At 34.7% G+C, this 24,487-nt stretch overlaps 2 protein-coding genes, 1 long non-coding RNA gene and 1 other non-coding gene across 8 annotated transcripts; 2 read left to right on the top strand and 2 right to left on the bottom strand.

Annotated features, from left to right (window-relative positions):
- Window positions 1–141: 141 nt before the first annotated feature.
- TRNAA-UGC lies at window positions 142–214 on the top strand. The gene has a single exon. It is a non-coding gene; the product is annotated as a tRNA-Ala (tRNA).
- Window positions 215–1,962: 1,748 nt separating this feature from the next.
- LOC101207681 lies at window positions 1,963–18,761 on the top strand. Of its 5 annotated transcripts, XM_011653452.2 has the most exons (20): window positions 1,963–2,268; window positions 2,373–2,659; window positions 2,733–2,859; window positions 3,041–3,123; window positions 3,430–3,632; window positions 3,727–3,838; window positions 4,702–4,784; window positions 5,874–6,083; window positions 6,475–6,834; window positions 7,735–7,900; window positions 9,212–9,403; window positions 10,357–10,569; window positions 10,664–10,756; window positions 10,864–11,063; window positions 11,301–11,855; window positions 11,939–12,019; window positions 12,107–12,192; window positions 16,507–17,229; window positions 17,725–17,878; window positions 17,967–18,761. In XM_011653452.2, the coding sequence occupies exons 1-20, from the start codon at window positions 2,145–2,147 to the stop codon at window positions 18,046–18,048; spliced, it is 4,134 nt and encodes a 1,377-aa protein (XP_011651754.1). In that variant the 5' UTR covers window positions 1,963–2,144; the 3' UTR covers window positions 18,049–18,761. The 5 variants fall into 5 exon arrangements, with proteins under 5 accessions (XP_011651754.1, XP_031737504.1, XP_031737505.1 ...); XM_031881644.1 differs by lacking the exon at window positions 1,963–2,268 and having other exon boundaries at window positions 2,439–2,659; window positions 2,758–2,859; XM_031881645.1 differs by lacking the exons at window positions 1,963–2,268; window positions 2,373–2,659; window positions 3,041–3,123.
- LOC116402416 lies at window positions 12,329–15,955 on the bottom strand. The gene is made up of 2 exons (XR_004214855.1): window positions 14,410–15,955; window positions 12,329–14,326 (listed from the first exon to the last, which is right to left on the bottom strand). It is a non-coding gene; the product is annotated as an uncharacterized LOC116402416 (long non-coding RNA).
- A 288-nt stretch (window positions 18,762–19,049) lies between the features above and the next one.
- LOC101203342 (chlorophyll a-b binding protein of LHCII type 1-like) lies at window positions 19,050–20,037 on the bottom strand. Its single transcript, XM_004148531.3, has one exon. It carries the CDS (start codon window positions 19,956–19,958, stop codon window positions 19,161–19,163), a length of 798 nt encoding a protein of 265 aa, XP_004148579.1. The 5' UTR covers window positions 19,959–20,037; the 3' UTR covers window positions 19,050–19,160.
- Between the last annotated feature and the right edge of the window lie 4,450 nt (window positions 20,038–24,487).

The following is a 24,487-nucleotide window of genomic DNA, read 5'->3' as shown; positions in this document are numbered from 1 at the left end:
TGATCAAAATTTTAAAATATTTAAATGTGTATGTATTAAATTATCTGTCTTCTCTCCAAATTTGAGTGAATTATAAAAATAATGGTTTGAAATGAAAACAATAATGAATAATACAATTTTAGTTATGCTGAAAAAGCAAAAGGGGATGTAGCTCACATGGTAGAGCGCTCGCTTTGCATGCGAGAGGTACGGGGTTCGATACCCCGCATCTCCATTATTATGTTTTTTATTTCTTTTTCTTTTTCCTTTGGGCCTTCTTACTGTTTTACGGCCCATTAGAAGAAAACATCTCCATTATTATGTTTTTGTTTTCTTTTTCTTTTTCCTTTGGGCCTTCTTACTGTTTTACGGCCCATTAGAAGAAAACTTTGCAAGCAACAATGGACAAAAGTACACAGCAAATAGATGAATTGAAATTGAGAATAAAAAAATAGTTTATAAATTTTGAATTATTAGATCGGAAAAAAATCAAACAATAAAATTATTAGATGAAAAAAACGTAAAATTGGTTTATTTTGATTTAAATTCACCTAACAAATAGAAAATAATCATAAAAGAAAACAAAATTTCCATGTCATTTTTCAAGATTCAAACACAAAAAAACAGAATTGCAATGTAATTCATTTTAGAAATCTAATACATTCCGATATGTTTAGAGAAAGAGACACAACTCCATTCTTTAAAATCAATGGGTCCATTTAAAGCCATCCAACTTTTTTACAACCCCACCGTCAATTGAAACAACTTCAAACTTTGAGGAGTTCTGTCATCTTTGATTTGTTATTTGAACACAACCCAATTTAGTTTCTTTACTTTGTAACTTTTTCTTTATTGATGTCCAGACAACACTGCTCATACAACAACTTTTTGGTTGTTTTTTTAGAAACGATTGGGTTATTGGTGGCTCTCTATGGCTGGAGGATGGGAACGACAACATGTTGGATGATGCGAATGACGATGGTCTAGATATTGACGAATACGGAGAACAATGTGAGAACGTGGGAGGAAGGAGCAGAACATGAGAATAGAGGAGGGGCTAACGGAAAAGGAGAAAATGGTGAGAATAGGGAACCCTTTAGCACTCTTCCAAATATTTTATGTGAGAATCTACAAAAGAAAATACAAAAATAGATTGAGAGTTACGAAAGTTTGAAAAAGAGAAACTTATATGAAACACATGTTTTTACTACAATTCAAACTACATCACTTGTTCGAGCAAAAGTTTATTTAATGTTATATGGCTTAAATCCCAATAAAGTTCCTCTAAACTTTGGGAAAGTCTTAATTATAATTTTAGATTTTGAAATTTATTATGCAAAACATCATGTTGAGCTGAAAATTGTATTAAATACATTCTACATGTTTACGTAAAAACACACACTTAATTATAGAGCAACAATTAAAGGTAGCAATAATTAAAATTGAAAAACCTAGTTTTATTTGCATCCGCATACCACTTTGTTATTTTTTGAAGATGACGTTTTATTATCGTTCTCTCTTTAGTCTCACACTTTTACATTCTTCATTTTTGAATTCTCATAAATTTATTTGCATATTTTTTGATTGGTCTATTGCTTGCTCTTAGGCATCGCAAAAATGTGACGAAGGTTTGTGGGCCAAATATTCATTTAAATTTGTTGGAAATTAATTTATTCACCCCTTTAACAACCAATTTTGGTGTGAACATGATAGAAAAGATGAGGGATGAGATATGAGAAAGGAATGTGAACTAAGGGAAGGATAAAGAAATGTGAATGTTTTAGATAAATTTTAATTAATTAATCGGATTGAAACAATTAAAACTATTAATATCAAAATATTTATTAAATTTTAAATTAAAAAGTAAATTACAATAAAACTAAAGTAAGAAACAAACAAATGTAGTGAGAAAAAGAAAGAAAGAAAGCAAAATTAGAAAGAAAGAAAAGTTTATTTCATCCATACTTTTTATTTTAAATTTTGAGAATTTTAGGTTTGACAATATTTTGCTAGTGATTGCGTTCGGCGCATGCATACAGCATACCTTCAAGCTCAAACCTTCCGGCTCAAATTTGCCGTAACTTCCCCACCATTTCACCTGAGACGAATTCTACGTCTACCTAAATCTCCATCTCCGACACTAATATCACCAAGACGTAGCTTCCATGGCGGGGAAGGAGGAGCAGAGCGACTGGCACTTGCACAGCGGACAATACCTCGGAGAAATCTCAGCTTTATGCTTCCTCCATTTACCTCCTCAAATTTCCTCTTTCCCAATTCTTCTCGCAGGTACTTCACGTTCTTTCTATTCGTATTTCTATTGCATTCCTCCATCTTTCCTGACTTCATAACCGACTGCTATTTACCTCCATCTTACTCGTGGAAAAACACAGGGTCCGGTTCCGAGGTAATGGCGTATAACTTGGAATCTGGAAAGATGTTAGAATCGTTTCGGGTATTTGAAGGCATTCGCGTTCATGGGATTTCATCTATCTCTTTGAATTTCAATGAGGCCTCGTCTTTTACTAAGCTTGATTTTATCCTCGTTGTTTTTGGTGAAAAACGAGTCAAGCTTTATCGTATAAGCGTTGAAGTGATTGCTGAAGTATGTGTGAATATGGTTCTGTTATGTTCTTTGCCGAGGTTCAATCATTGGGTCTTGGATGCTTGCTTCTTGAAGGTACCAATTCAGTTCAGAATCCTTCACTGAAGTGGCTTAACTACTATTGACTTTAAATTTTGATCGGGAGTAGAGCCGTGACTCTTCTTCCTTGGCAGGTAGTGACAACTGTGGTTATATTGCTATTGGATGCGGCGATAACTCTGTTCATGTGTGGGATACTTGTGAATCTAGAATGATTCTTAAAGTTGAATCGCCAGGTTAGAGCTTCATGCCAATTTTTCCCTTTTCCTTTTTTTACAATCAAGATGACTCAAGTTCGTGATTCGTTCTGTACTGCTGTTTTATTTCTCTTAATTCAGAGTACCGAGTGTTAACTTTTTGTCTTTGTTCCATTTAACCTTTTCTGCTTCTGATTCTGTTTGTATTTATGTACACTAGAGAGATGCCTCTTGTACTCGATGAGGTTGTGGGGTGATGATATTGATACTATTCGAGTAGCATCTGGTACTATTTTTAACGAGGTGCCTAATCTTTCTTTGTATTGGAGCTCATGAATTCTATATTTTAAATTCTTCTTCATATCTGTTTCTAATTTCAGAATCCTTTGTTTATTCATCTGATTTCTTTATGTAGATTTTGAATCTTGAGCCTTTTTCACCACTTGTAGCTTCAGTACATCAAAACTGTAGGCTACTGCTTTGACTGATTTTCCCCCTATTATGCCTACAGATTAAAATTTGTTAAAAAGGCTTGTGGATTCCTAATATTCCTTTTGTCGTTGGTCCCATTTCAAATTCTAACATTTTATTGATTATCACTTCTTGCAGATAATTGTTTGGGAAGTGGTTCCTTCAAAAGGTAATAAGAAAAATCTCGATGAAAAGAGTCACAAGACTCATGACATTCAATTTCACCATATGCAATATGAGGCAGTTCATAAAAGTAGGCTTGTTGCACATGAGGGTTCAATCTTTCGCATTGCTTGGTCCTCTGATGGATTCAAACTGGTGTCTGTTTCTGATGATCGTAGGTGATTGGTGACTTTGTTACTTGATTTTCACCAAATCCGGTCTTAACAAACTATATTCTAATTCATGTTAATGTCCTTTTTGGTTTAACTTCAGTGCTCGCATCTGGAGTCTAAATGCAAAAGGGAGTGATGCTGATAACCCTGGGGAGGTCATTGTGCTGTTTGGTCATAATGCTAGAGTTTGGGACTGCTGTATCTATGATTCTGTGAGCCTCATTCCATGCTTTTATTTTGGGTTGCATTCTCAGTAGTCTGTGAACCCTGTCATCTCATCTCCGTTTATGTGCTAGTACTGGAAACATGAAACCGTATCTTTTCATTTCCCTATAATTTTTTGATGCCTCAAAGTTTTTCTAGTAGCGAATCCAGAATAGAATATATTGAATGGTAGGGTCATTGTTCATAAATGTAGGAATTGTGCTTCTCCTTATTTAAAATTTGGATCCACCATCTTACTGCCCTCCCTTTGGGTTGATAATAATTGCAACTGTATATTTTTATCAAAAAAGAAGACCATGATTTTCATTTATTTAGGGAAAAACAACGAAATATAGACCTGAAAACTAAAATTTCATTTGATACCTTTTGGATTTAAAAAGTTGTATATGTTTTCTCACTACTTCTTGACCATGGTCTTTTTACCTTTCTTAGGTATCATTTAAATTCTTAGCCAAACTACAAAAAGCAAAAGCAACTTCTTTAACAATTAACCTTTTTTTGGTTTAAAAAAAGAGCCCACAAAAGAGCGAGGAGCCCTGACTAACTACAAAATGGGCACCAATTCAACAAAATCATTTCAAGATCTTCATTCTTTTTGTTGGCTGTTTGTCTGTTTTTTTTATTTAATAATAATAATAATAACAACAACAATAACAATTATTTTGGTATTCCGTCTTTCTTTCATTTTTTGTTAAAGAAAACTTGATTTCTTACAAAATATTCTTTTTTCCATCATTTATATATAGCTCTATTTTGAGTTCTGTTTAGCTATAACAAACAAGAAGCCTGGTTGTATTTCCTTGTTTGTTCTTGCATATGCCCTGAATTTTCTTATGAGTTATCCTTGTAGTTGATAATCACTGCCAGTGAAGATTGTACATGCCGTGCATGGGGAATAGACGGCCAACAACTGGAGATGATAAAGGAGCATATGTAAGTTGTGAAAACTTTTCCATTTTGCAAGAGTTTTTTATAATTTGTTTAAGTGTACTCTATGTGTGCCCATTACTTTATATTGTTGATCAAATACTTGTAAATATTTTTGTTTGATTCTCCTCTAATAATGGATTTCCATTTTAGTTGCTTGCCCTCTCCCTCTCTCTCTGTGGTTGGGAATGGTGAAGTACTTCGATGCTGTTGGAAAGGGAGTTTATAATTTGAAGGACCATAAGAAATATAGCTTCTGGATTTGGGTTAATGTATTTATTTATTTATTTCTTACTAGTTTTTGTTATAGTTTTTGTCTCTTTAGTAGTTTTGTGTATTATAGTTATTGTGTTTTTTAGTAGTTCCATGTGAAACCAATTCATAGTTGCTCAATTTATTTTTCATCAAGGATATATAGATCATGAAGTTGATTTATTTATGGGGAAAAAGTCAAGTTGTAACCTTAAACTTCATAGGTTGAGTCTGTTAAAATTCTAAACTAGCAACAGTATCAATTTAGATCCTTTGTTAGGATTTCATTTTAAAACCATTGATGTATAATTTTCACGTGTAAACAATTAAGTTGGTCCTTTTCTAGGTTTCTGTTTTGCACAACTTATATAAATACATGAACCAAGTGGGCAGTAGTGAGTAGTAATGACTTGCATTAATATGATCGTTTTTTTTATTTTGTCTTTTTCCTCTAACGTTCTCTACTTATTTTGGAAGAACTACATGGTATCTTTCTTTTGCTACTTTCGTAGGATTTTGAGATAATAATAATTTTGTTTAAGCAATTATGATTCAATTTTACTTGTAACCAAGTAAAAACTAACAATAGCACTGAATTACTGGCAGAGAATCTAGGGTTTGAATTGATACAATTCATTAGTTTTGAGGTTTACACTGATTCAACATGTAAAGAAGGATATAAGTTGATTTTTCCATATTTAAGTGTTAGTTTAGGTATGGAGGATCATTGACATATTTACCACTCACTTTGTTGATTAGTTATACATATAGTCATATATTGTATAATGATCCAGATATCTTTGCCATGACAAACTTTATGTTTTCTATTTAAATTAATTTCAGAGGGAGAGGCGTATGGAGATGTTTGTATGATCCAATTTCCAATCTTCTTATTACTGCTGGATTTGATTCCTCTATTAAAGTGCATCGGCTCAACACTTCTTTATCTGGGACCTCCAATGAACCTGCTGAAAACGCCGACCGTAGTATGAAAAGAGAGGTTTTCACTACTTGTATTCCAGATTCATTGGATCATAACAGACATATGGACAGGTGAAGTTCGTTTTCAACATTTCTGGTAGATTCTTAAATCACCAATTGACCCCAGAAGCTTAGTTGATGGGTGAAGATGAATTTTATTATATTTCATCCAACACTCCCTGTCACTTGTGGACTCGAAATATGAAGAAAACCCATCAATTGGAAATCAATTTTAATTGGGAAGGAAATAACTTCATAGAACCCCCCTAGACCATCTTTTCTGATACCATCTTAAATCACCGATTGACCTGAAAGGTTAAACCAATGGGTGAAGGGGAATTTAATTATATGTAATCTACATGGATATATACTCATCTTTGAATTTTACTTTATTTCCCTGCTTTTATTTTCTGAAGGTGGGAGTGGCATCACCATTCAATATAATTTTACTCTCATTTTGCAGTAAAAGTGAGTATGTGCGCTGCTTACGGTTTTCGTCAGAACGTACAATTTATGTTGCCACAAACCATGGTTATCTTTACCATGCTACATTGTCTGATTCCATGGGTGTCATGTGGACCAAACTCATTCATGTTGGTGAAGAGGTTCAAATTATTTGCATGGATTTGCTAGCCTGTAGTCCGTTTGAAGTTTCAGGAGGAGCTGAGGATTGGATTGCTCTTGGAGACAGTCAAGGAAGAATGACAGTTTTAAAAGTTCTTCACGATTCAAATGCACATACACCTGACATCTCCTTTACCTGGTCAGCTGAAAAGGAGAGACAGCTTTTAGGAACCTTTTGGTGCAAGTCACTTGGATTCAGGTTAACACCATTTCTTATTTTCAACTCTGATAATGATGGAACCACCAGCTGAAATCTTTATATAAGCCTGTGGTTGGACATGGATTCATGTTTGATAGAACCTTCTTACCAAAAGAAGATAGGCCCCAAGTCACTAGAGTGTTTGTCGTAAGCATGGTAAGATAGGAGGGGCAAATTCAGGTAAGGGAAATAAGTAGTTGGTGTGCGACCCAAAGGAATATTGTTAGTTGAGGTTCTTGGGGAAGGGGTATGTGTACCATTTGGGGTGTGTGGTGAGGGATATCTTTTTGCTGAATCATTGTAGTTGTTCTCTTTATGAGATCTTGGAGAGGAAGGGGAGCTCTCAAACCCTCCCTCTTTTTGTTGATAAATAAATTGAGGCCGAGGCTATCAGAAAACAGTGTGATGTAATAGGATTGGGATAATTTGGAAATTCAAATTAATCTTGGTTAATCCTTGATTAGTTACATTTTAGTTTCCTAATGAGTTTTTAGTTATCTTTTTAGCATCCAATTTTACATTTACTTCTTTATAAACAGAGGATTCTTCTCTTGTAAACTTCTTTTAATTGATAATAAAGACTTTGATTTGATTCTTAGAGAAAGTCATCCTTTAATCTTCTAGACTACATCACAATGTTTTATAGAACCTTGAATCCATTATTTCATTTAAAGCTCTGCCAGACATGAGATCCTCATGAGACTGATTGATGGTCTGAAAGAAACATTCTAAGGAAATTAAATTGTGCAAGGTTTTCTTTTTGAAGTCCGAAGATCATTCCTTAATTTCTTTAAAAATTGGGGCAATATTCACCACTTAGGACCTTTGACATGAACGGGAGAGAGTGTTTAAATTTAATTATCATTTGCTAGATATAAATTATTTCTATTTATTTTTTAGGTACATCTTTACAGCTGATCCTAGAGGTGCATTGAAACTCTGGAGATTAGCTGATCACGTATCAGCTTCTCAGAATGGCAAAAACTATAATCCATCTCTTGTGGCAGAATATATATCATGCTTTGGCTTAAGGATTATGTGTTTGGATGTGTCATGTGAGGAAGAGGTACTTCCCTTGTTCTAAACTTTATGTAACTGCAGAATTACTTCCATTAATGTTTTCATCTTCTAGAATTGATCTCAAGATCAATGCATAAACTTTGTTAAAACAGCCCCAATTGTGGTATTTTGACCCCATTGGCTTGGTGTAACATGTCCAAATGTAATCGACTAGGTTTGAACCATCCATCTTTGGTGGCTCTGCTTTCCCTCTTGTTGTTTTTTGTATGGACTTTCCGTGGTTCTCAAATTCTAGTTTATGTGCAATGACGGTGGAAGTTGTTTTGATTTTTTTTTAAAGGAAAAAAAAAGTCTTCTAGAGACAGGCTGTGTATTTAGGAAAGCTGTTTTTGTTGCTATTTTATAGAATATTTGGTTAGGAAGGAGTTGGAGAATCTTTTTGGGTATTTGAAGGTCTGGGAGGAATCTGGGGGGTTGACACATTTTAATGCCTGGGTACACTTGCACAACTCTTTTACAATTTCTTTAATCTTTTTTTTCTTGTCTAATCACCAACAAGTAGGGATGTAATTAGGACCTTTTCAGTTTCTTAATTTTTTTTTGTTGAGAATTCCACGTTGAAAAAAATCAAGGCACCTCACTCTTTATAGGGCAGATGAGTTGTCCTCTCATTGTCGATTGGTGTTGAGATGAAACCCCACGTTATCTAATGTGGTATCCGAGCACGTGCTCCAAGAGGTCCAATCTTCAAACTGGTGCAGTATCGTTTACTCCTCAATTAATGTTAATTTCCACTTGTTGGGTCTTTTACTATGATGTTCAAGCCCACAAGCAAGGGGGAGCTCTGGATGATATACTACTAAATATACCTTCACGTACGAGCAAATTTATTTTCATCTTGAGTTTGGGATCTTTTTTTAGTTTTATTATCTTTAATGGCTGTACTTATTTTGAGGGTAATTATTAGTAAAATTTGGATTTTTTAGAACATAAATAAAGCTTTGATAACCATTGCAATACTCCAATTCAAGCTCCCTTTTTTCTATAAAAAAAATAGATAAAAAAATGCAGATAAATAAGAGAGAGAGAGAGAGAAGAACCACCCTAAAACTTACCTTAAATAAACTTCGGATTGTTTTCTTTGGTTTATCAGCTAGGGCTTCTTTTTATGTTATTTTCCTTTTCTTTTTGTTCTCCTTGCGCTGATGGGCCTTTTTGTGTGGTCCTCTAGGTACTTCCACTCATCTTAATGGAAGTTGCCTTTTTCATTAATTTTTTTATAAAAATCCCATGTTCTCTTTACAGGGATGATGATGTTAATTTTTTCCCTCAATTTTTAATGTACTTATTTTTGCAGATTGTCGTGTGTGGTGATGTACGTGGTAATCTTATTCTATTCCCTTTATCAAAGGACCTATTACTTGAAACTCCAATTACAACAGGAGTGAAGATAATTCCAACCTGTTACTTCAAAGGAGCTCATGGTATATCAACTGTTACCAGTGTTGTAGTAGCCAGACTGGAGTCATGCCAAACAGAATTACACTCAGTACTACCTCTTCTTTTTCCTTTAATAATTTCTCTATTTTTGAGGTATCTATGCATTAAGTTTTTCATATATGTACCAGTGGAAATAAGAAAAATAGACTGATAATCAAATCATGTCATCATTGGAATTTGTTTGTTCTTTAGGATATATCTCAATTACAAGCACTAGCATAATTCCTCGTGTATTTACTCAGTTTCCTTTCGATGTGAACTTGTAATGCTACAAAATCACGTAAACTGAATTGGTGGCTTGTTTAGCTTTCTTATATTCTCTATTGGACAATTATATAACTGTGGAATCATACTTGTCGTTCTTTCCTTGATAACTAAGTTTATGATTCGGAAAGGTGCTAGGGTGTCCTCCATTTTCCTTCTATCTTACTCTGTTGCTGCAATTACTACCTTCTAAACTCAATTTGAAGAAATTTATGCTGAGGCCATACACTACCCAGAAGATATTGATGATTCTGACTGAAAAAGTTTCACATCATGTCCTGAGAAAATGTGGAGGAAAAAATATAATTTATTATACTATTTGAAAAATGTGAATTCCCAACTACTTTGTGTACAGTGATATGCGGCAGTGTTCCTAGAGTCATGGCATCCCTATTGTCATTGACTGATACGATTCATACAAAGGTGCTTTGTGACAGTTCTTGTGATCAGTATTCATGCTCTATGTTTGATGACAACTGTTTGTTCAGCGTTTCTTTCTTCTTTACAGGATACTGAACAAGTATATTTTTGTAATTATTATCTATATATATTGATATAGGGATAACATTAGTCTCATGGTTCCAACTCCAAGTATAGATTATCGAATACGATGATATCTTGTCCACGGACAATTTTATCTGTGAATGGGTGTTTAAAGTCATCTTTGTTCTGATGCAATTGGTTTATGGAGATTTCACCATGACAGTTTACAGTATGTTGCCATTTGCTCTTGTTCAGACTGGTGCAGATGGATGCATATGTCATATCGAATATGTCAAAGTCAACGACCGGAAAGTTTTGGAGTTCATAGGGATGAAACAAGTTAAAGCGCTGACTTCAGTGCAGTCTCTCTTTTATGATCAAACTTCTCTTGATTTGACAAGCAATCTTTATGCAACTGGCTTTGCATCTGCAGATTTCATTATATGGAACTTAACTACTGAAGCAAAGGTTCACTCACTCTCTCTCTCTCTCTTCAAGCCCAAACACACACTATTTGCAATTATTATTCTTTTTGGATCTCAAACAACAAGGATCAAAGCAGGTATTACAAATTCAATGTGGTGGATGGCGGCGTCCTTATTCTAATTATCTTGGAGACATACCAGAACTTAAGAACTGTTTTGCATATGTCAAGGTTGTTCAACACCCCTCCCCCATTCATGTTTTTTTTTTTAATCTCTTTTCTGTACAGATATTGATGACGTTTCTTAGAGTTTATAACTTTTCCTGTTTCTACTTTAGGATGAAACGATCTATATTCATCGGCATTGGGTTTCAGGCAGTGAAAGAAAAGTATTTCCTCAAAATTTGCACGTACAATTTCATGGCAGAGAGCTGCATTCTTTGTGCTTTGTACCTGAAGCTGACAACAAGCTTGGCATCTCATCTAGATCTTGCTGGATTGTAACTGGTTGTGAAGATGGAACTGTTAGGATGACTAGGTATACTGTTGTTGTTCTTCTTATTTAACTTTAGCATCTGGCACAACAATAAAAAAATGAACCAATAAATGTCTTATGAATCTGCTAACTGCTAAGGCATGGGACATGTTTTCCACATGTACTTGTAGATTCCCACCTTATAGGAAAAGGAAAGTTACCTTCAGTTTTCCTTGTTCCAGAATATAGTGCCAAGACCGATAAGGAGCCTGCAATTGATGCAATTATTTGATGGTACAGGTACACCCGTGGCATCAATAGCTGGCCTGCTTCAAATTTGCTTGGAGAGCATGTTGGAGGCTCAGCTGTGAGATCTCTATGCTACATATCAAATGTACACTTGATTTCATCAAATGGGACTATTACACCTGATGCAAAAGATACACAAGAATCTGACTTAGATGATAGAGAAGATCCTGTTTTACTAATTTCAGCTGGTGCAAAGCGGGTGTTAACTTCTTGGCTACAGAAGCATAGGAAGCTGGAGAAAATAGCAAATGCTTGTTTACACCATAATGCCAAAGGTAGTTGCGAGCCCTCTGGATTTCCCACGTCAATTTCCTTCAAGTGGCTTTCTACTGATATGCCAACCAAGAATTCAACTTCCCGTAGAAATTCATTCAATACAATGCAAGATGAAGCCACGACTGGTTCTAGCATAAATCCTGATGCTGAATCCAAATCACTCCAAGAAAAAGAGGAGTTGAGTCTTAAATCTTGTTCCGTAGAAAAATATGAAGATGACTGGAGATACATGGCAGTTACTGGCTTTCTCGTTAAACATTTTAATTCAAGGTTTGTGTTGTTTCCCATATTTTTTTTCTTCATTGTTACTTTCTTAAATCTTAGTTTTCACTATGATTCCCCCCTCTTTCCAGGTTTACTGTCTGTTTCATTGTCGTTGCATGTTCAGATGCCACTCTTTCACTTCGAGCTCTAATTTTACCCCATCGATTATGGTAAATATGAGAAAAATGATGAACTAACTTTGCAACTCACTTTTTGTTTATGTTTCACTATCATTTTCCTAATTAGTTTTTCTGTAGGTTTGATGTTGCTTCGCTGGTTCCTGTGGGATCACCAGTTTTGACTTTACAGCACATAGTTTTTCCGAAATTTCATTCTGATGGAGGTGTGTTTGTCTATTTCACTTTCCCATTATATGTTGCAGTTGGAAAGCCTTATGCTAAGTTTTGTCATGTATTTTTTAACGTTCAAGGCTTGTTTTGTATAATTATTGAAAGCAATAAACCAATGAAAACATCGAATTACGTGGAAACCCGAGCACTAGGAGAAAAGTCATGATATTTCTTTTCTTATTATTTTCTGATAATTACAAAAGGTACAAGAGAGAATAAATAGAATAATACAGTGAGATAAAAAAGGAAAGATGGCAAATCTCCCTGTGGGCCAAGATTACTAACTCTAACACTCCCCCTCAAGTTGGGACGTAAATATCTGAGGCCCAACTTGCTAACACAAAGTCGAAGTTTAGTTTGAGAAACCCCTTGCAAAGAACATTAGCAACCTGTTGGCTCAAAGGAATGTTCAGAATGCATATGCTCCTATTGTCAAGTCTTTCTTTGATGAAATGTCAATCAATCTCAACATTGTTTGGTTCTATAATGTTGAATTGGATTGTTGGCGATGCTAATGGAAACTTTGTTATCACATAATAGCTTCATTGATGTCTCACACTCCTAATGAAAATCAGACAAGACTTTCTGGAGCCAAATTTTCTCATGTATCCCCAAACTCATAGCCCTCTATTTGGCCTCAACACTGCTCCTAGCTACGACACTTTGCTTCTTACTTCATCAAGTTACAAGATTACCCCATACAAAGGTACAATAATCAGAGGTAAATTTCTTGTCAACAACAGATTCTGCCCAGTCTGAATTAGTATAGGCCTCAATGATTTTTCTATCTGTCTTTCTAAACATCAATACTTTACTAGATGTTTTCAAGTATCTCAAGATTATGTTGACATCCTCCGTGTGTTCCTCATAGGGAGCCTGCATAAACTGGTTGACAATACTCACAACAAAGGAAATATATGGACGAGTATGATACAAATAAATCAACTTACATACAAGGCACTGATATTATTCCTTATCAACTCGAACTTCATCACCTGAATTTCTTAGTTCACAATTGAATTCAATAGGGGTGTCAGCAGGACAACATCCTAGCATACCTGTCTCGATTAGTAGTGTATTTTCTCTAAGAGATGTCTTCTTTAGATTTGGCCACCTCCATTCCAAGGAAATATTTCAAATTTCCTAAATCCTTGATTTCAAATTCATCACCCATCTTGTGTTTCAGTTGGCTTATTTCTGTTTGATCATCTCCAAATAAAACGATGTCGTCAATATACACAATCAGAATTGCAATCTTTCCGGTCTTGGAAACTGTTGTAAATAAAGTATGATCAAAATGCCTCTGGTTGTACTCTTGGGACTTGACAAAGGTAATGAATCTGTCAAACCATGCTCTAGTGATTGTTTCAAACCATATAAGGATTTATAAAATTTACATACCTGATGCCCAAACTGGGCTTCAAATCCAGGTGGGGGCTCATGTAAACTTCCTCCACTAGGTCTCCATTTAGAAAAACATTCTTAACTCTCAGCTGGTATAGAGGCCAATCTTTGTTTACAACAACAAACAATAGGACTCTAACAGAGTATTCAACTTAGCAACTAGGGAAAAAGTTTATATATAGTCAACACCATAGGTTTGAGTAAACCCCTTTGCAACTATCCCTGCTTTGTGTCTGTCAAGTGTTCCATCTTCTTTGTATTTGAGAGTGAACGCCCATTTGCATCCCAAAGTTTTATGTCTCATGGGTGGAGCGCAATTCTCTCCAGTTTTATTCTTTTCAAGAGCCTTCATCTCTTCCATGATAGCATTCTTCCATTTAGGACACTCTAAAACAGTGTGAATACTTTTTGGTGTTATGGTAGAATCAATGCTTACTGTAAAAGTTGAACTGTGGATAGAGATTATCATAGGAAACATAGTTACACATGAGATATTTTGTACAAGACCTAGTACCTTTTCTCAGCGCAATGGGAATGTTCAGAGAGGGATCATACTCATAATAAATTATAAGAAAGCTTAGGCATATGCAAAACATTTTGGAGAGAGAGTTTGTCATAGGGAACTATTTATCCTTTGCTTGCAATCGGGGTTAAAGAGCCATCGACTATCAGAATTTTCTCATTATCGGCACAAGGGGTCTAAGAAACAGTGCTTTGCAGAACCTGTCAAGTGATTAGTTGCCTTCAAGTCTAAAATTCAGGAATTCTTCCAATCAACACTTATAAGCCAAGGGATAGTGGCATACCTGACAGAGCAATGGATCACTGAGGAGGGCTGTTCTTGCTTGCAGTAGGGTCAGTTGACTTAGAGGTGCTGGTATTCTCATTAATATAGGCACACCCTGAGTTCTGTTTCTCAATGGAGGAACGTTTCTTACCTCCCGGGGGACGATTGTGGAGTTTCCAACACTGATCCTTGGTGTGCCACTGTTTCTTGTGCTTAGACACAGGGATTGGCTTCCCACTATTCTACTTATTATCACGGGTTGAGGATCGAGCACCAACGACAGCAAAGTCAGTGGCAAGAGTAGTCAATATACTCATAGCATTCATACGTTCTTCTTCAAGACAAACTTCATAACACGCTTCCACTAAGGAGGGAAGTGGTCTCTGTTCGAGTATACATTCAATGTCAAATTTAGGATTAAGTCGAGCAAGGAAATCATAAATACGGTAAGCTTCCTCAAGTTTAGCATACTGTATACCATCATTCAGCGTGTCCCAAACTGCCTCCCTGCACAAATTCATCTCTTGCTAGGGAAGGGAGGGCTTATTGAAATAGGAGGTCACGTTCAGAGTCCCTTGCTTGCAATTGTGGACCTGTTTTCTTAGTGTATACAGTCAAGAGGCTTTCTAACGATTTGAGTTGTATCCCATAAATCCTTTAAAGTGGCTGCGTACACTAGATGCTTGCCGATCTGTGGTTCCATGCTATTAACCAACATAGATCGAATGAATGAATCTTCCCCTTTTCAGAATCATTACAAGGTATCACCCGGTGGACGGACAATCTCTCATGTCAAAAAACCAAACTAGTGGCGACCGTCGAGAAACATCTTGATATATTGGGACCACGAAAAATAATTCTGGCCATTTGATTTCTCCCCTGGAAAATTCCCTATAGATGGTGTCAGAGAGTCAGTTATATAATTCAAGGATAAATTAGGGAGTGAAGTTACCGAGTTCTTTGAATACATTGGTAGATCGATTGATTTAGACTGTGTCGAGGATTCCACCAACTTCAAAATCAGATTGAGTATAACCCTCGATCAATCCTGGAACCATGAATATGTAGATGTTGTAAGGTATGATAAGGTGGCGGCGCGTGGAGGTGCAGATTGTTAGAAGGGTATGGCGACTGGACTTGGGATGACAGAGGGGAGAAAATAGGCTGGTTCGTGGAGGCATTTGGCGGCGGTGTGTGGGCAGACATGCTGGCAGTGGCAGCGCGCAGGTGAGTACTTGCAGCGCGTGAGGGGCATTCCCGATGTGGGCTGTGTAGACTGCTCCGAGGGTGGTCTCAAAGTGACCACCGACATCCTATGAATCGGATGGCGAAGTTTTTCCATGGTGGCGGCGTCCACGAAGGCAGCGATCTCGACAATGGCGGCAGTGGCAGCTTCTGTTTCTGTCTGGGCTTCACCTGTACCGGTGTCTAGGGTTTTGTTATTACCTTGTTCTGATACCATATTGAATCAATAAACCAACAAAAACTCCAAATTACGTGAAAACCCGAGTACTGGAAGAAAAACCTCAATATTTATTTTCTTATTATTTTTTGATAATTACAAAAGGTACAAGAGAGGGAATAAATAGAATAATAAAAGGAGATAAAAAAGGAAAGATATTTAGGACAAATCCCCTATGGGCATAGATTCTAATCCTAAAGTATGGTTCCTGCGGGGACACCACCCATTAAAATTGGCACGACATAGATTCCTGAAGTTTGAATAGTTTTTTTTCTTCCCATTAACTACTTGACTTAAAGCATAGCTGATGTATCGTTTGGGTTTTAGCTGCCCATCCAATAAGTAGCAAAAAACCAGAACACTTTATTTTCCTTTTGCTTCTCAAGCAACATGTTAGTTTTAGCTAAATAGTAAATGGTCAGCCAAATGGCTTGCTTGCACTATTCACATTTCTCATGTTTGGATCCAAACTACATTTTTTAAAATATAAATAGCATCCCAATACTTATAAAATGAATTTAGGATCTTTCAGTTGAAGGGGGAGTTTATGGCTACTATAAAGGGGGAAAACATATAAGTCAGCGTTGCATAATCTTTTTGTTAAATGTTTATACCTCAAGTCTCTTTTTCATTTTCTAATAAAGTTCATTTCAGGGGGAGAAACTCTGCTTGGGAATGTTTACATAGTCATTAGTGGAGCCACTGATGGAAGTATTGCATTTTGGGATCTGACTGGAAATATTGAAGCATTCATGAAACGCCTCTCTTCTCTTCGTCAGGAAAAGTTCATTGATTTTCAGAAAAGACCTCGTACAGGAAGAGGAAGCCAGGGTGGCAGACGACGGACATCTTTAAGTACTGTGACCAAAAGTCGATCAAGCAAAAAAATGGTTATTAAGAAAGATGAAGACGATACCAACTCAAGCATACAAAATCAAGTTCCTTGTGAAAGCTCATCTAAAGTGAACATATCTGAAGCCAATGCAGCAGGCTCTCAACCTGATTGTTCTACCTCTTCTGAACTGATTCTAAGCACCAGCAATTACTCTTCTGAGATGTGTGACATACAGCCTATTCATGTTGTAACCAACGCCCATCAATCTGGCGTGAATTGTCTCCATGTAGCGGCTGTAAACAGTTCCGAATGTGTTAATAATTGTTACTTGTATCATGTGATTAGTGGTGGTGATGATCAAGCTCTTCAATGCCTTACGTTTGATTTATCATTGCTGTCTGAAAACACTAGTTCTGAGAAAATGGAATCTGAATCTGAATGTGCGAAGTTTATATTTCATAGTGAAGACCATAATCACAAATATTTGGCCAGGTTCCTCAGACCTCACAAAATTGAATCAGCTCACAGTTCTGCTATAAAAGGTAAAAGAAGTCCAATCATTTTACATTTTTAGATTCTGTTTTAAATGTTGACCCGTATTTCCCTACCTGTTAGTTTCAATTGAAATGTCGTGAAGCAAAATGCCTTACCCGTCTATATATTATATATCTACTCAATCCCACCCAATGTGGATTTTCATACTCTGTTTCATCATCCTTTGCCCACACATTGTAAAATGATGTCTGCCTTCCATGTCTTACAGGTGCCTCAAACTAAGCACATATTTAACACAAGTTTTGTGCTATGCACTTCATTTTGAAAGCTGGTGTTCTTTTTTAGTTGAATGTGCAAAGTTGTTGATATATAATTAAAGTTGCTTTCAGCCACCAGCTTAAGCTTTTGGATGAATTGGTGGTTTAATACTTTCTAAAACTTATTTGCGCACATGACAATTTTTTAAAAACTTCATAACAGCATTTTTTTGGTACCATTCTTGAGATAATAGTGAAGATCTGATGTTTCTTTGCCCTTTGCAGGTGTTTGGACGGATGGAATTTGGGTGTTTTCTACTGGTCTTGATCAAAGGATCAGGTGCTGGAAACTTGAGGCACAGGGGAAGTTGGTTGAGTATGCTTACTCGATTATTACTGTGCCAGAACCAGAGGCCATTGATGCTAGAGCCTGTGACAGGTTAGTGGAACATTTAATTCATACACGATGAAACTCATCATTACATTAGTTTGACCCACCTCCGTTTCTTGTCTTTATTTCTATCCAGGAACCATTATCAAATTGCTGTGGCTGGAAGAGGCATGCAAATTATTGAGTTTTCTACATCCTGCGATTTTTGCAGAAGATGAAAATAGGAAAATAACTGATTCGTGTTTCCTTGTAAATTCAATTACAAGTCAGAAAAATACTACATACCCCTTACAAGGTACTCAGAATCATCAAGACTCCTAGCCCATATGATGATCCAACTAGTTATGTGCCCCTTCGGCCGCCCTGTGTGCTCTTCATATTTCTTCAAGTTTCACACAATAACTGACATTCCCCGTACTAAACCAACTATTTAATTACAGAAAGCTGAGCAAGCTTCTAAACATTCTCTTTCCCTTAAAGAGTTGTCTTCAGTGGGTCCTCGACTCACCTCTGCCATTCTTTCCTTCATTTTTCTTTGGCCTTAAAAGAATCTAGTGGGGCCCTATCAACATGCTTTTTGATCTCTCCATACCGAGGATTCTGCACATGGTCTCTTTTCAAAACGATCAGTAGTCTGACCTTTTAAGAGAACTAGAAATTTTTCCTCGATGTCTCTTAATTTCTTTAGAGTTATTTGTAAGACATTGATGAGGAGAATTATAGAAGAACTAGTGTATTTTAGATAATATTAGTTTAGTTGTTAATTTAGATTAATTAGTTATTTTGTAGTATTTTCGAATTGATTAGTTAATTGTCACTTCTTTCTTGTAAGGCTATAAATAGCCAATTTAGGATTGTAACGAGCAACTTTTGATCATCATCTTAATATAGAACATCTGTTCTTTAGAGAGTATTATCTCTTCTTAAGGTATAGACTTCCCTTTATTGACCATGGATTTGGTTTAATACCTTTGCTGTTGCATCATATATGCGTTTTGTCATAAATTACGACTCTAAATAGTCATTATGCTTAAGGAACTTTGACCAATGGTTTTATCTGGATTGTTATTTAGGTTAGTTCATGGAGAGCCATAAGATGCACCCTCAACTTTGAGCTGCATATGGCCTTTCACTTAAGTTTACAACTGTCTGTCGATGGTTTATATATATATTTTCTGTTCTTTTAATGGATCAATCAAACACAACTTGCTCGAGATAGTTGCAGTGAATATAACATTGTTGATTTTCAACATTTTGATTGTACATTTTACATTGTACGAACTAACATTGTAGTGAAATTGAAAGCTTGTTTGAACATTACTTGGTAATTTCACTTTCCAGGTACAAAGTTGGTAGCATAAGCCCATGCATTGTTGTTGACAGGATCAGCAAGATGGTCTGCAAGGTTCTCCAAAGGACCTTTTCCAGTTACAATGGCCTGTACGAAAAACCCGAACATGGAAAACATTGCAAGACGACCATTCTTAAGTTCTTTCACCTTAAGTTCTGAAAATGCCTCTGGATCATCAGCCAACCCAAGGGGATCAAAGCTACCACCTGGGTAGATGGGATCAGTAATCTCTCCGAGTGGTCCTCCAGCAATACGGTAACCTTCAACAGCACCCATTAACACTACTTGAGATGCCCAAATTGCCAAAATGCTCTGTGCATGAATAAGACTTGGGTTTCCAAGATAGTCTAGGCCACCCTCACTGAAGATTTGTGAACCAGCCTTGAACCAAACTGCTTCACCAAACTTGACTCCATTTCTAGAAAGAAGCTCAGGGAATACACATCCTAGAGCCCCAAGCATGGCCCATCTACTGTGAATCACTTCGAGCTCTCGGTTCTTGGCAAATGTCTCGGGGTCAGCTGATAGACCTGCAGTGTCCCAACCATAGTCACCAGGGAATTCACCTTTGAGGTAAGATGGAGGCTCACCAGAGAACGGTCCAAGGTACTTGACACGGTCAGGACCATACCATGGGCTGCCTGAGGAAGCTGCTGGCTTTCCAGATTTCCTCATTGTGACTCTACCGTTGCTGCGAACCGAGGACGAGAGCTCGGTAAATGCATTCAAAGGAACAACTTTTCCTGTGAATGTAGATGAAAGAGCCATGGCTGCCATTGCCTACCAACTTCAACTCAAAAGAAGTAAGTTCTCGAAGTGCTTTTGAATTGAGTTATTGATGAAAATCCATGAAGTATAGAATGTACTTATATAGTGTCTGGTGAGACCCACAAAGTCTATCCTTTGTGGAACTTCATCCTCTTCTAATTGGTTGATGAGAAGATATCTAGAACTCTACAATCTTCATTATCTCACTCAACCAATCAAGGAACCATTAGAGATTTCTTCTAATTGATTAGAATGTTAATCTTGTGAATAATAACTAAGTTTCTATAATAGTGGTCCTCAAGGTGACACCAAGAATATTTTCACAGGCTGTATTAATTGACAATTGAGTGGCACTTGCGACAAATAAGGCATAATTCAAGTTTAGAAATAATGTGATGCTACAAAAATGCCCACACCTTTGGACCTACATCTACGAAACCAATTTGATTTAGTTTTATTTTTTGTATTAACGTATTTTAGCAACTGAGGTTACAATTTCATTTCAAAGTGAAGTGCTTTTTGGATGATGTTAATTAAGGTTTTGTTCATAATTTTTTGGTTTTGGAAAATGAGATTTTTGTACGAAGAGCTTAAATCTAATTGTGCCAATGCTAAATGACCTAGAACACGAGCATCCACGATTGCGAATAGATATCAAGGGGAGTCTTTTTCTTTTTTGTTTTTTGAATGCATCTCACTTTGAAATCGTGTCAAGGAAGCTAAGCAATTTGGATGGGTGAGAATCCACGATCATGAAGGATAATTTTATATGTTTATATATGTAGGTTTTGTGGATTTGACAATGAATTAAATATGTTTTTGGAATAGATGAAATTATTGAAAGGAATGGTGAGAGAATAAACACAAGTTTTTAAATTAAAAAAACTAAATGGTTATGAAGAGATCACTTGATTTTAAGTATATTTAAAGGGTTTTTCTTTTTATTAAATAACTAAGCATCATTAAACAAAAAATTAAGTAAGTAAATAAATAAAAATTATGAATTTTGTATTTTTTGATTTTTGGAAGGAAGTTAGTAAAAAGTTTTGACATTTTTTTTTGAACGGCAGTCATACCTCAAGCAATGTTCTCTAAAGATTGTGGATTGTGGATTCATGAATGAAGGAATAGTTCATAAATGACATGTTAGTCAAACAGAGTTGTTGTCAAGTCATTGTAGAGTGAATGATTAGGCATACTCAGAATTGAGAATTTATAATTAGTGCCTTTATGTTTATTCCAAAGTTTAGATATCAATAATGCTCGTTTCAATTTTAGCTTATCTCTTATATTTAAGCTATTCATATGTACATATATATTTTATGATTATGAACGTTGAGTCTTATAAGACATGGTAAGATTAGAGATTTTCGAGTCTCTATCTTATCAAATTACGACTATCTGAATTAGATAATTGACTTGTGAAACATGGAAGAAAGCATGGCATGTTTTAAGTCTGAGATCACCATGATTCGGTCGATTTAATTTTCACAAAGATGTGACTTGCATATTACATTATTTAAGCAAGCCTAAATTTTGTTAATATGTTCTATATTTTAACATGCATGTACGATCCCTTTTGCTTAAAATAGAAAAGGAGAAAACCAGTTATTACTTTGTGAGTTATAATAAATTGTGTATTATTATAGTCTGTGTTTATGGTGTAGATAATTATAGTCTAAATTATGACTGTATATAAAATAAATATTGGTTATATTCTATCGTATTTTTTTTGTTCTGCACTCTTATTTTTTTTTGTCATACATTTATTTAGATATATGAAATACTATTTTTGAAAAAGATAGTTGAAACTATACAAAACTAATTTATTATTATATATTATTATTATGTGATAGAAATTCATGATCATATTTATAGAGAGAAAATGAGCTGACGACCGGTTACCGAAACAACCGGTGGGATTTTTTCGTATCAAGAGATTGGTGTAGTAATCTTCCACTTCAAGTATGCTATTTGCTTCCTTCCTAAAATCCATACATAAATCCTTTCATTTTCATTTCTTTCTCTCTTTTTAATTATCATTTTATTTCCAATAAAAACCTTATCAGAATTCTATTTTTTATGTCTCAATTTCTTTCCTTTTCTTTGTACCTATGTGTTGGTTTTTAATTACTTTAGACCTTCATATGGCATTTTCGAAGGTGGTTGAAAAAAATACCAAACAATATCATATGTCTTTAATCTCCTCCATTTTTAACTTGCCTTTATTACCATCAGTAAATGATTTTTAAAGATTTTATTTTATTAGATAAATCAATTATTTTAGAATCATCCGATTCAATCATTATACATGAAATATCACCAAAAATATTATTATTCGTTTTTGTTTGGACAATTGCAAAAGTAGAAGATGGAATTGATGGATTTACATTTGAATTGTAATGCTAAAAAACGTGGTTAGTGTTTTGTGTTACAAAATGAAAATAATTATTAGAGTGGAGAAAACCCAGGCGGATTTTGTAACTTTTTTGGTCCTTTCAGTTTCTTCATACCTTAGATTCTCTTTATTAAACACCATTTCTTTTTTGTGTTATTTTCTTACATAAACATATTTCATTCGAATGAATCTTTTTTTAAAATTTCTAATAATAATAAATAAATCAATCAATCAAAAGAGATTTCCTTTCAAACTACTTTCTTACATTTAGTCTCTTTCTCTCTTGAGATTTTTTTTTGGTAATTTAAATGTTTTAGTGTTTAAAATTTAACAAAAATGTGTAGAATATGTATTTTAGTCAAAGTTCTAACTCAAAATAAATTTAGAAATTTTAATATTTCAAAACATGCATACATATTCACCATGTATTTAACCAAAGTCAAAGTGGGGCTATACATATTATTACTCCTTTTCTTTTTTATTATTATTATCATAAATAATCAATAATCAATAATAAACATTAACTAGATCTAAATTTTTTTGTTTTAAAACATGGTTGGTAATGAACATGAACTAAAACCTTTTGAACACTAAAACAATATATGGTGGTGGCATGGTTTTATGGTTCTTTTATGGTTCCTTTAAGAACAACAAAAAAAAATTTAGGTCCTTATTTAATAACCATTTAATTCATTTTCTTATTAGTCAATAAACACTATTCTTGTCTCTAAATTTCTTCTTTTATTATCTACTTTTTACCATGTTTTAAAAAACAAGCTAAAATTTGAAAACTAACAAAAAAAAATAGTAAGTTCTTAAAAATTTGATCAACAATTTTACTTAATCACTAAACTTAAAAAGATGCAAACTACGGTAAGAAATTAAAAAAAATAGTGTTAATTTTTAAAAACAAAAAAATGAGAAAATAAAAGCGTTGATAAATGTGGCTTAGTTTGGTATTTTTTTAAAAAAGAAGTTTTGAGTTCTTTTCATTTTATACATAGATTGCACTAATTTGATGTGCAAACCACCTTCACCCAATAGTTGCATCTGCTTTTCGTCCATTCTACTTATTCAACTACAAAAACATACTTATAAATAGTTTTGTTTCATTAGTGAAGGAAAAAAATAGAAATTAAAAAATGTGTAAAGATAAAAAGAAGGGTTGTTTTTATTTATATATATATATATATATATATATATAGTAAAATGACCCCTTTATTTACAAATATAGTAAAATAGAAAAATAAATTAATGAAGTTTTATTGTTTAAAATATCTTTTTTAAATAAGTATTTTTAAATATAGCAAATGTATAGATAATGATAGATTTCTATTAGTACCTATCAATGCACTTATACTGGTAGAAGTCCATTAGTATTCATTATTAATATAATCTAAAATTTTGTTATATTTTATAAATATTTTCAACTAAATTGACAAATAATTCAATAAAATAATCATATTGAAAAAAAAAAAAACATGCTATTTCAAGTCAAATAAAAAAAACATGGTAAAAAGTCCCGTTATTTTTTTTTTATAAAAAAATAGAAGATATAACTTAAATTTGAAATAAAACTTAAAAATAGAGTATAAATCATCTCAAGTTGAGGATGGAAGGATATGTTGTGATGAATTTTAGCTTAAATCAAGAGAATTCATACGAAAGCCTAAGTGAGTTAAGAGAGAGCCCAATGAATCTATAAGGTGAGCTCAGTGAAATTAGAAATTCGAAAAAGTTTAAAAGAGCTTAGAGAACTCAGTGAGACTCATTATATAAGTTTAAGAGAGCTTTTGAAAAGCTCGAAAAGAGCTCATAGAAGTTTAAAAGAGGAGCTCATTGGAGTCTAAGAAAGAGCTTAAGAAAAACTCATATGTGAACCGAGGGGAGAGATCAAAGAAAAACTCATAATAGCCTAAGATAGAAGTTTAATAGAGTCTAGAAGAGAGCTCATAGAAGTTCAAGAGAGAGCTTAAAAGCACCCATGGGAGAGAGGTTAGAGAGTTAAATGAGACTCATAAGGTAGGTCCAATAGGACTCTAGGAAAGAGTTCAAAGAGAAGCACCCATATAGGAAAGAGCCTAGATCTCAGTGGGATCCATGAGGTAAGCTTAGGAGAAGCTCAAAAGAGCCTAGGAGA

Source organism: Cucumis sativus, chromosome 3 (assembly GCF_000004075.3).
Source record: "Cucumis sativus cultivar 9930 chromosome 3, Cucumber_9930_V3, whole genome shotgun sequence".
Taxonomy (NCBI): domain Eukaryota; kingdom Viridiplantae; phylum Streptophyta; class Magnoliopsida; order Cucurbitales; family Cucurbitaceae; genus Cucumis; species Cucumis sativus.
This window is presented reverse-complemented; position numbering and strand designations above follow the sequence as displayed.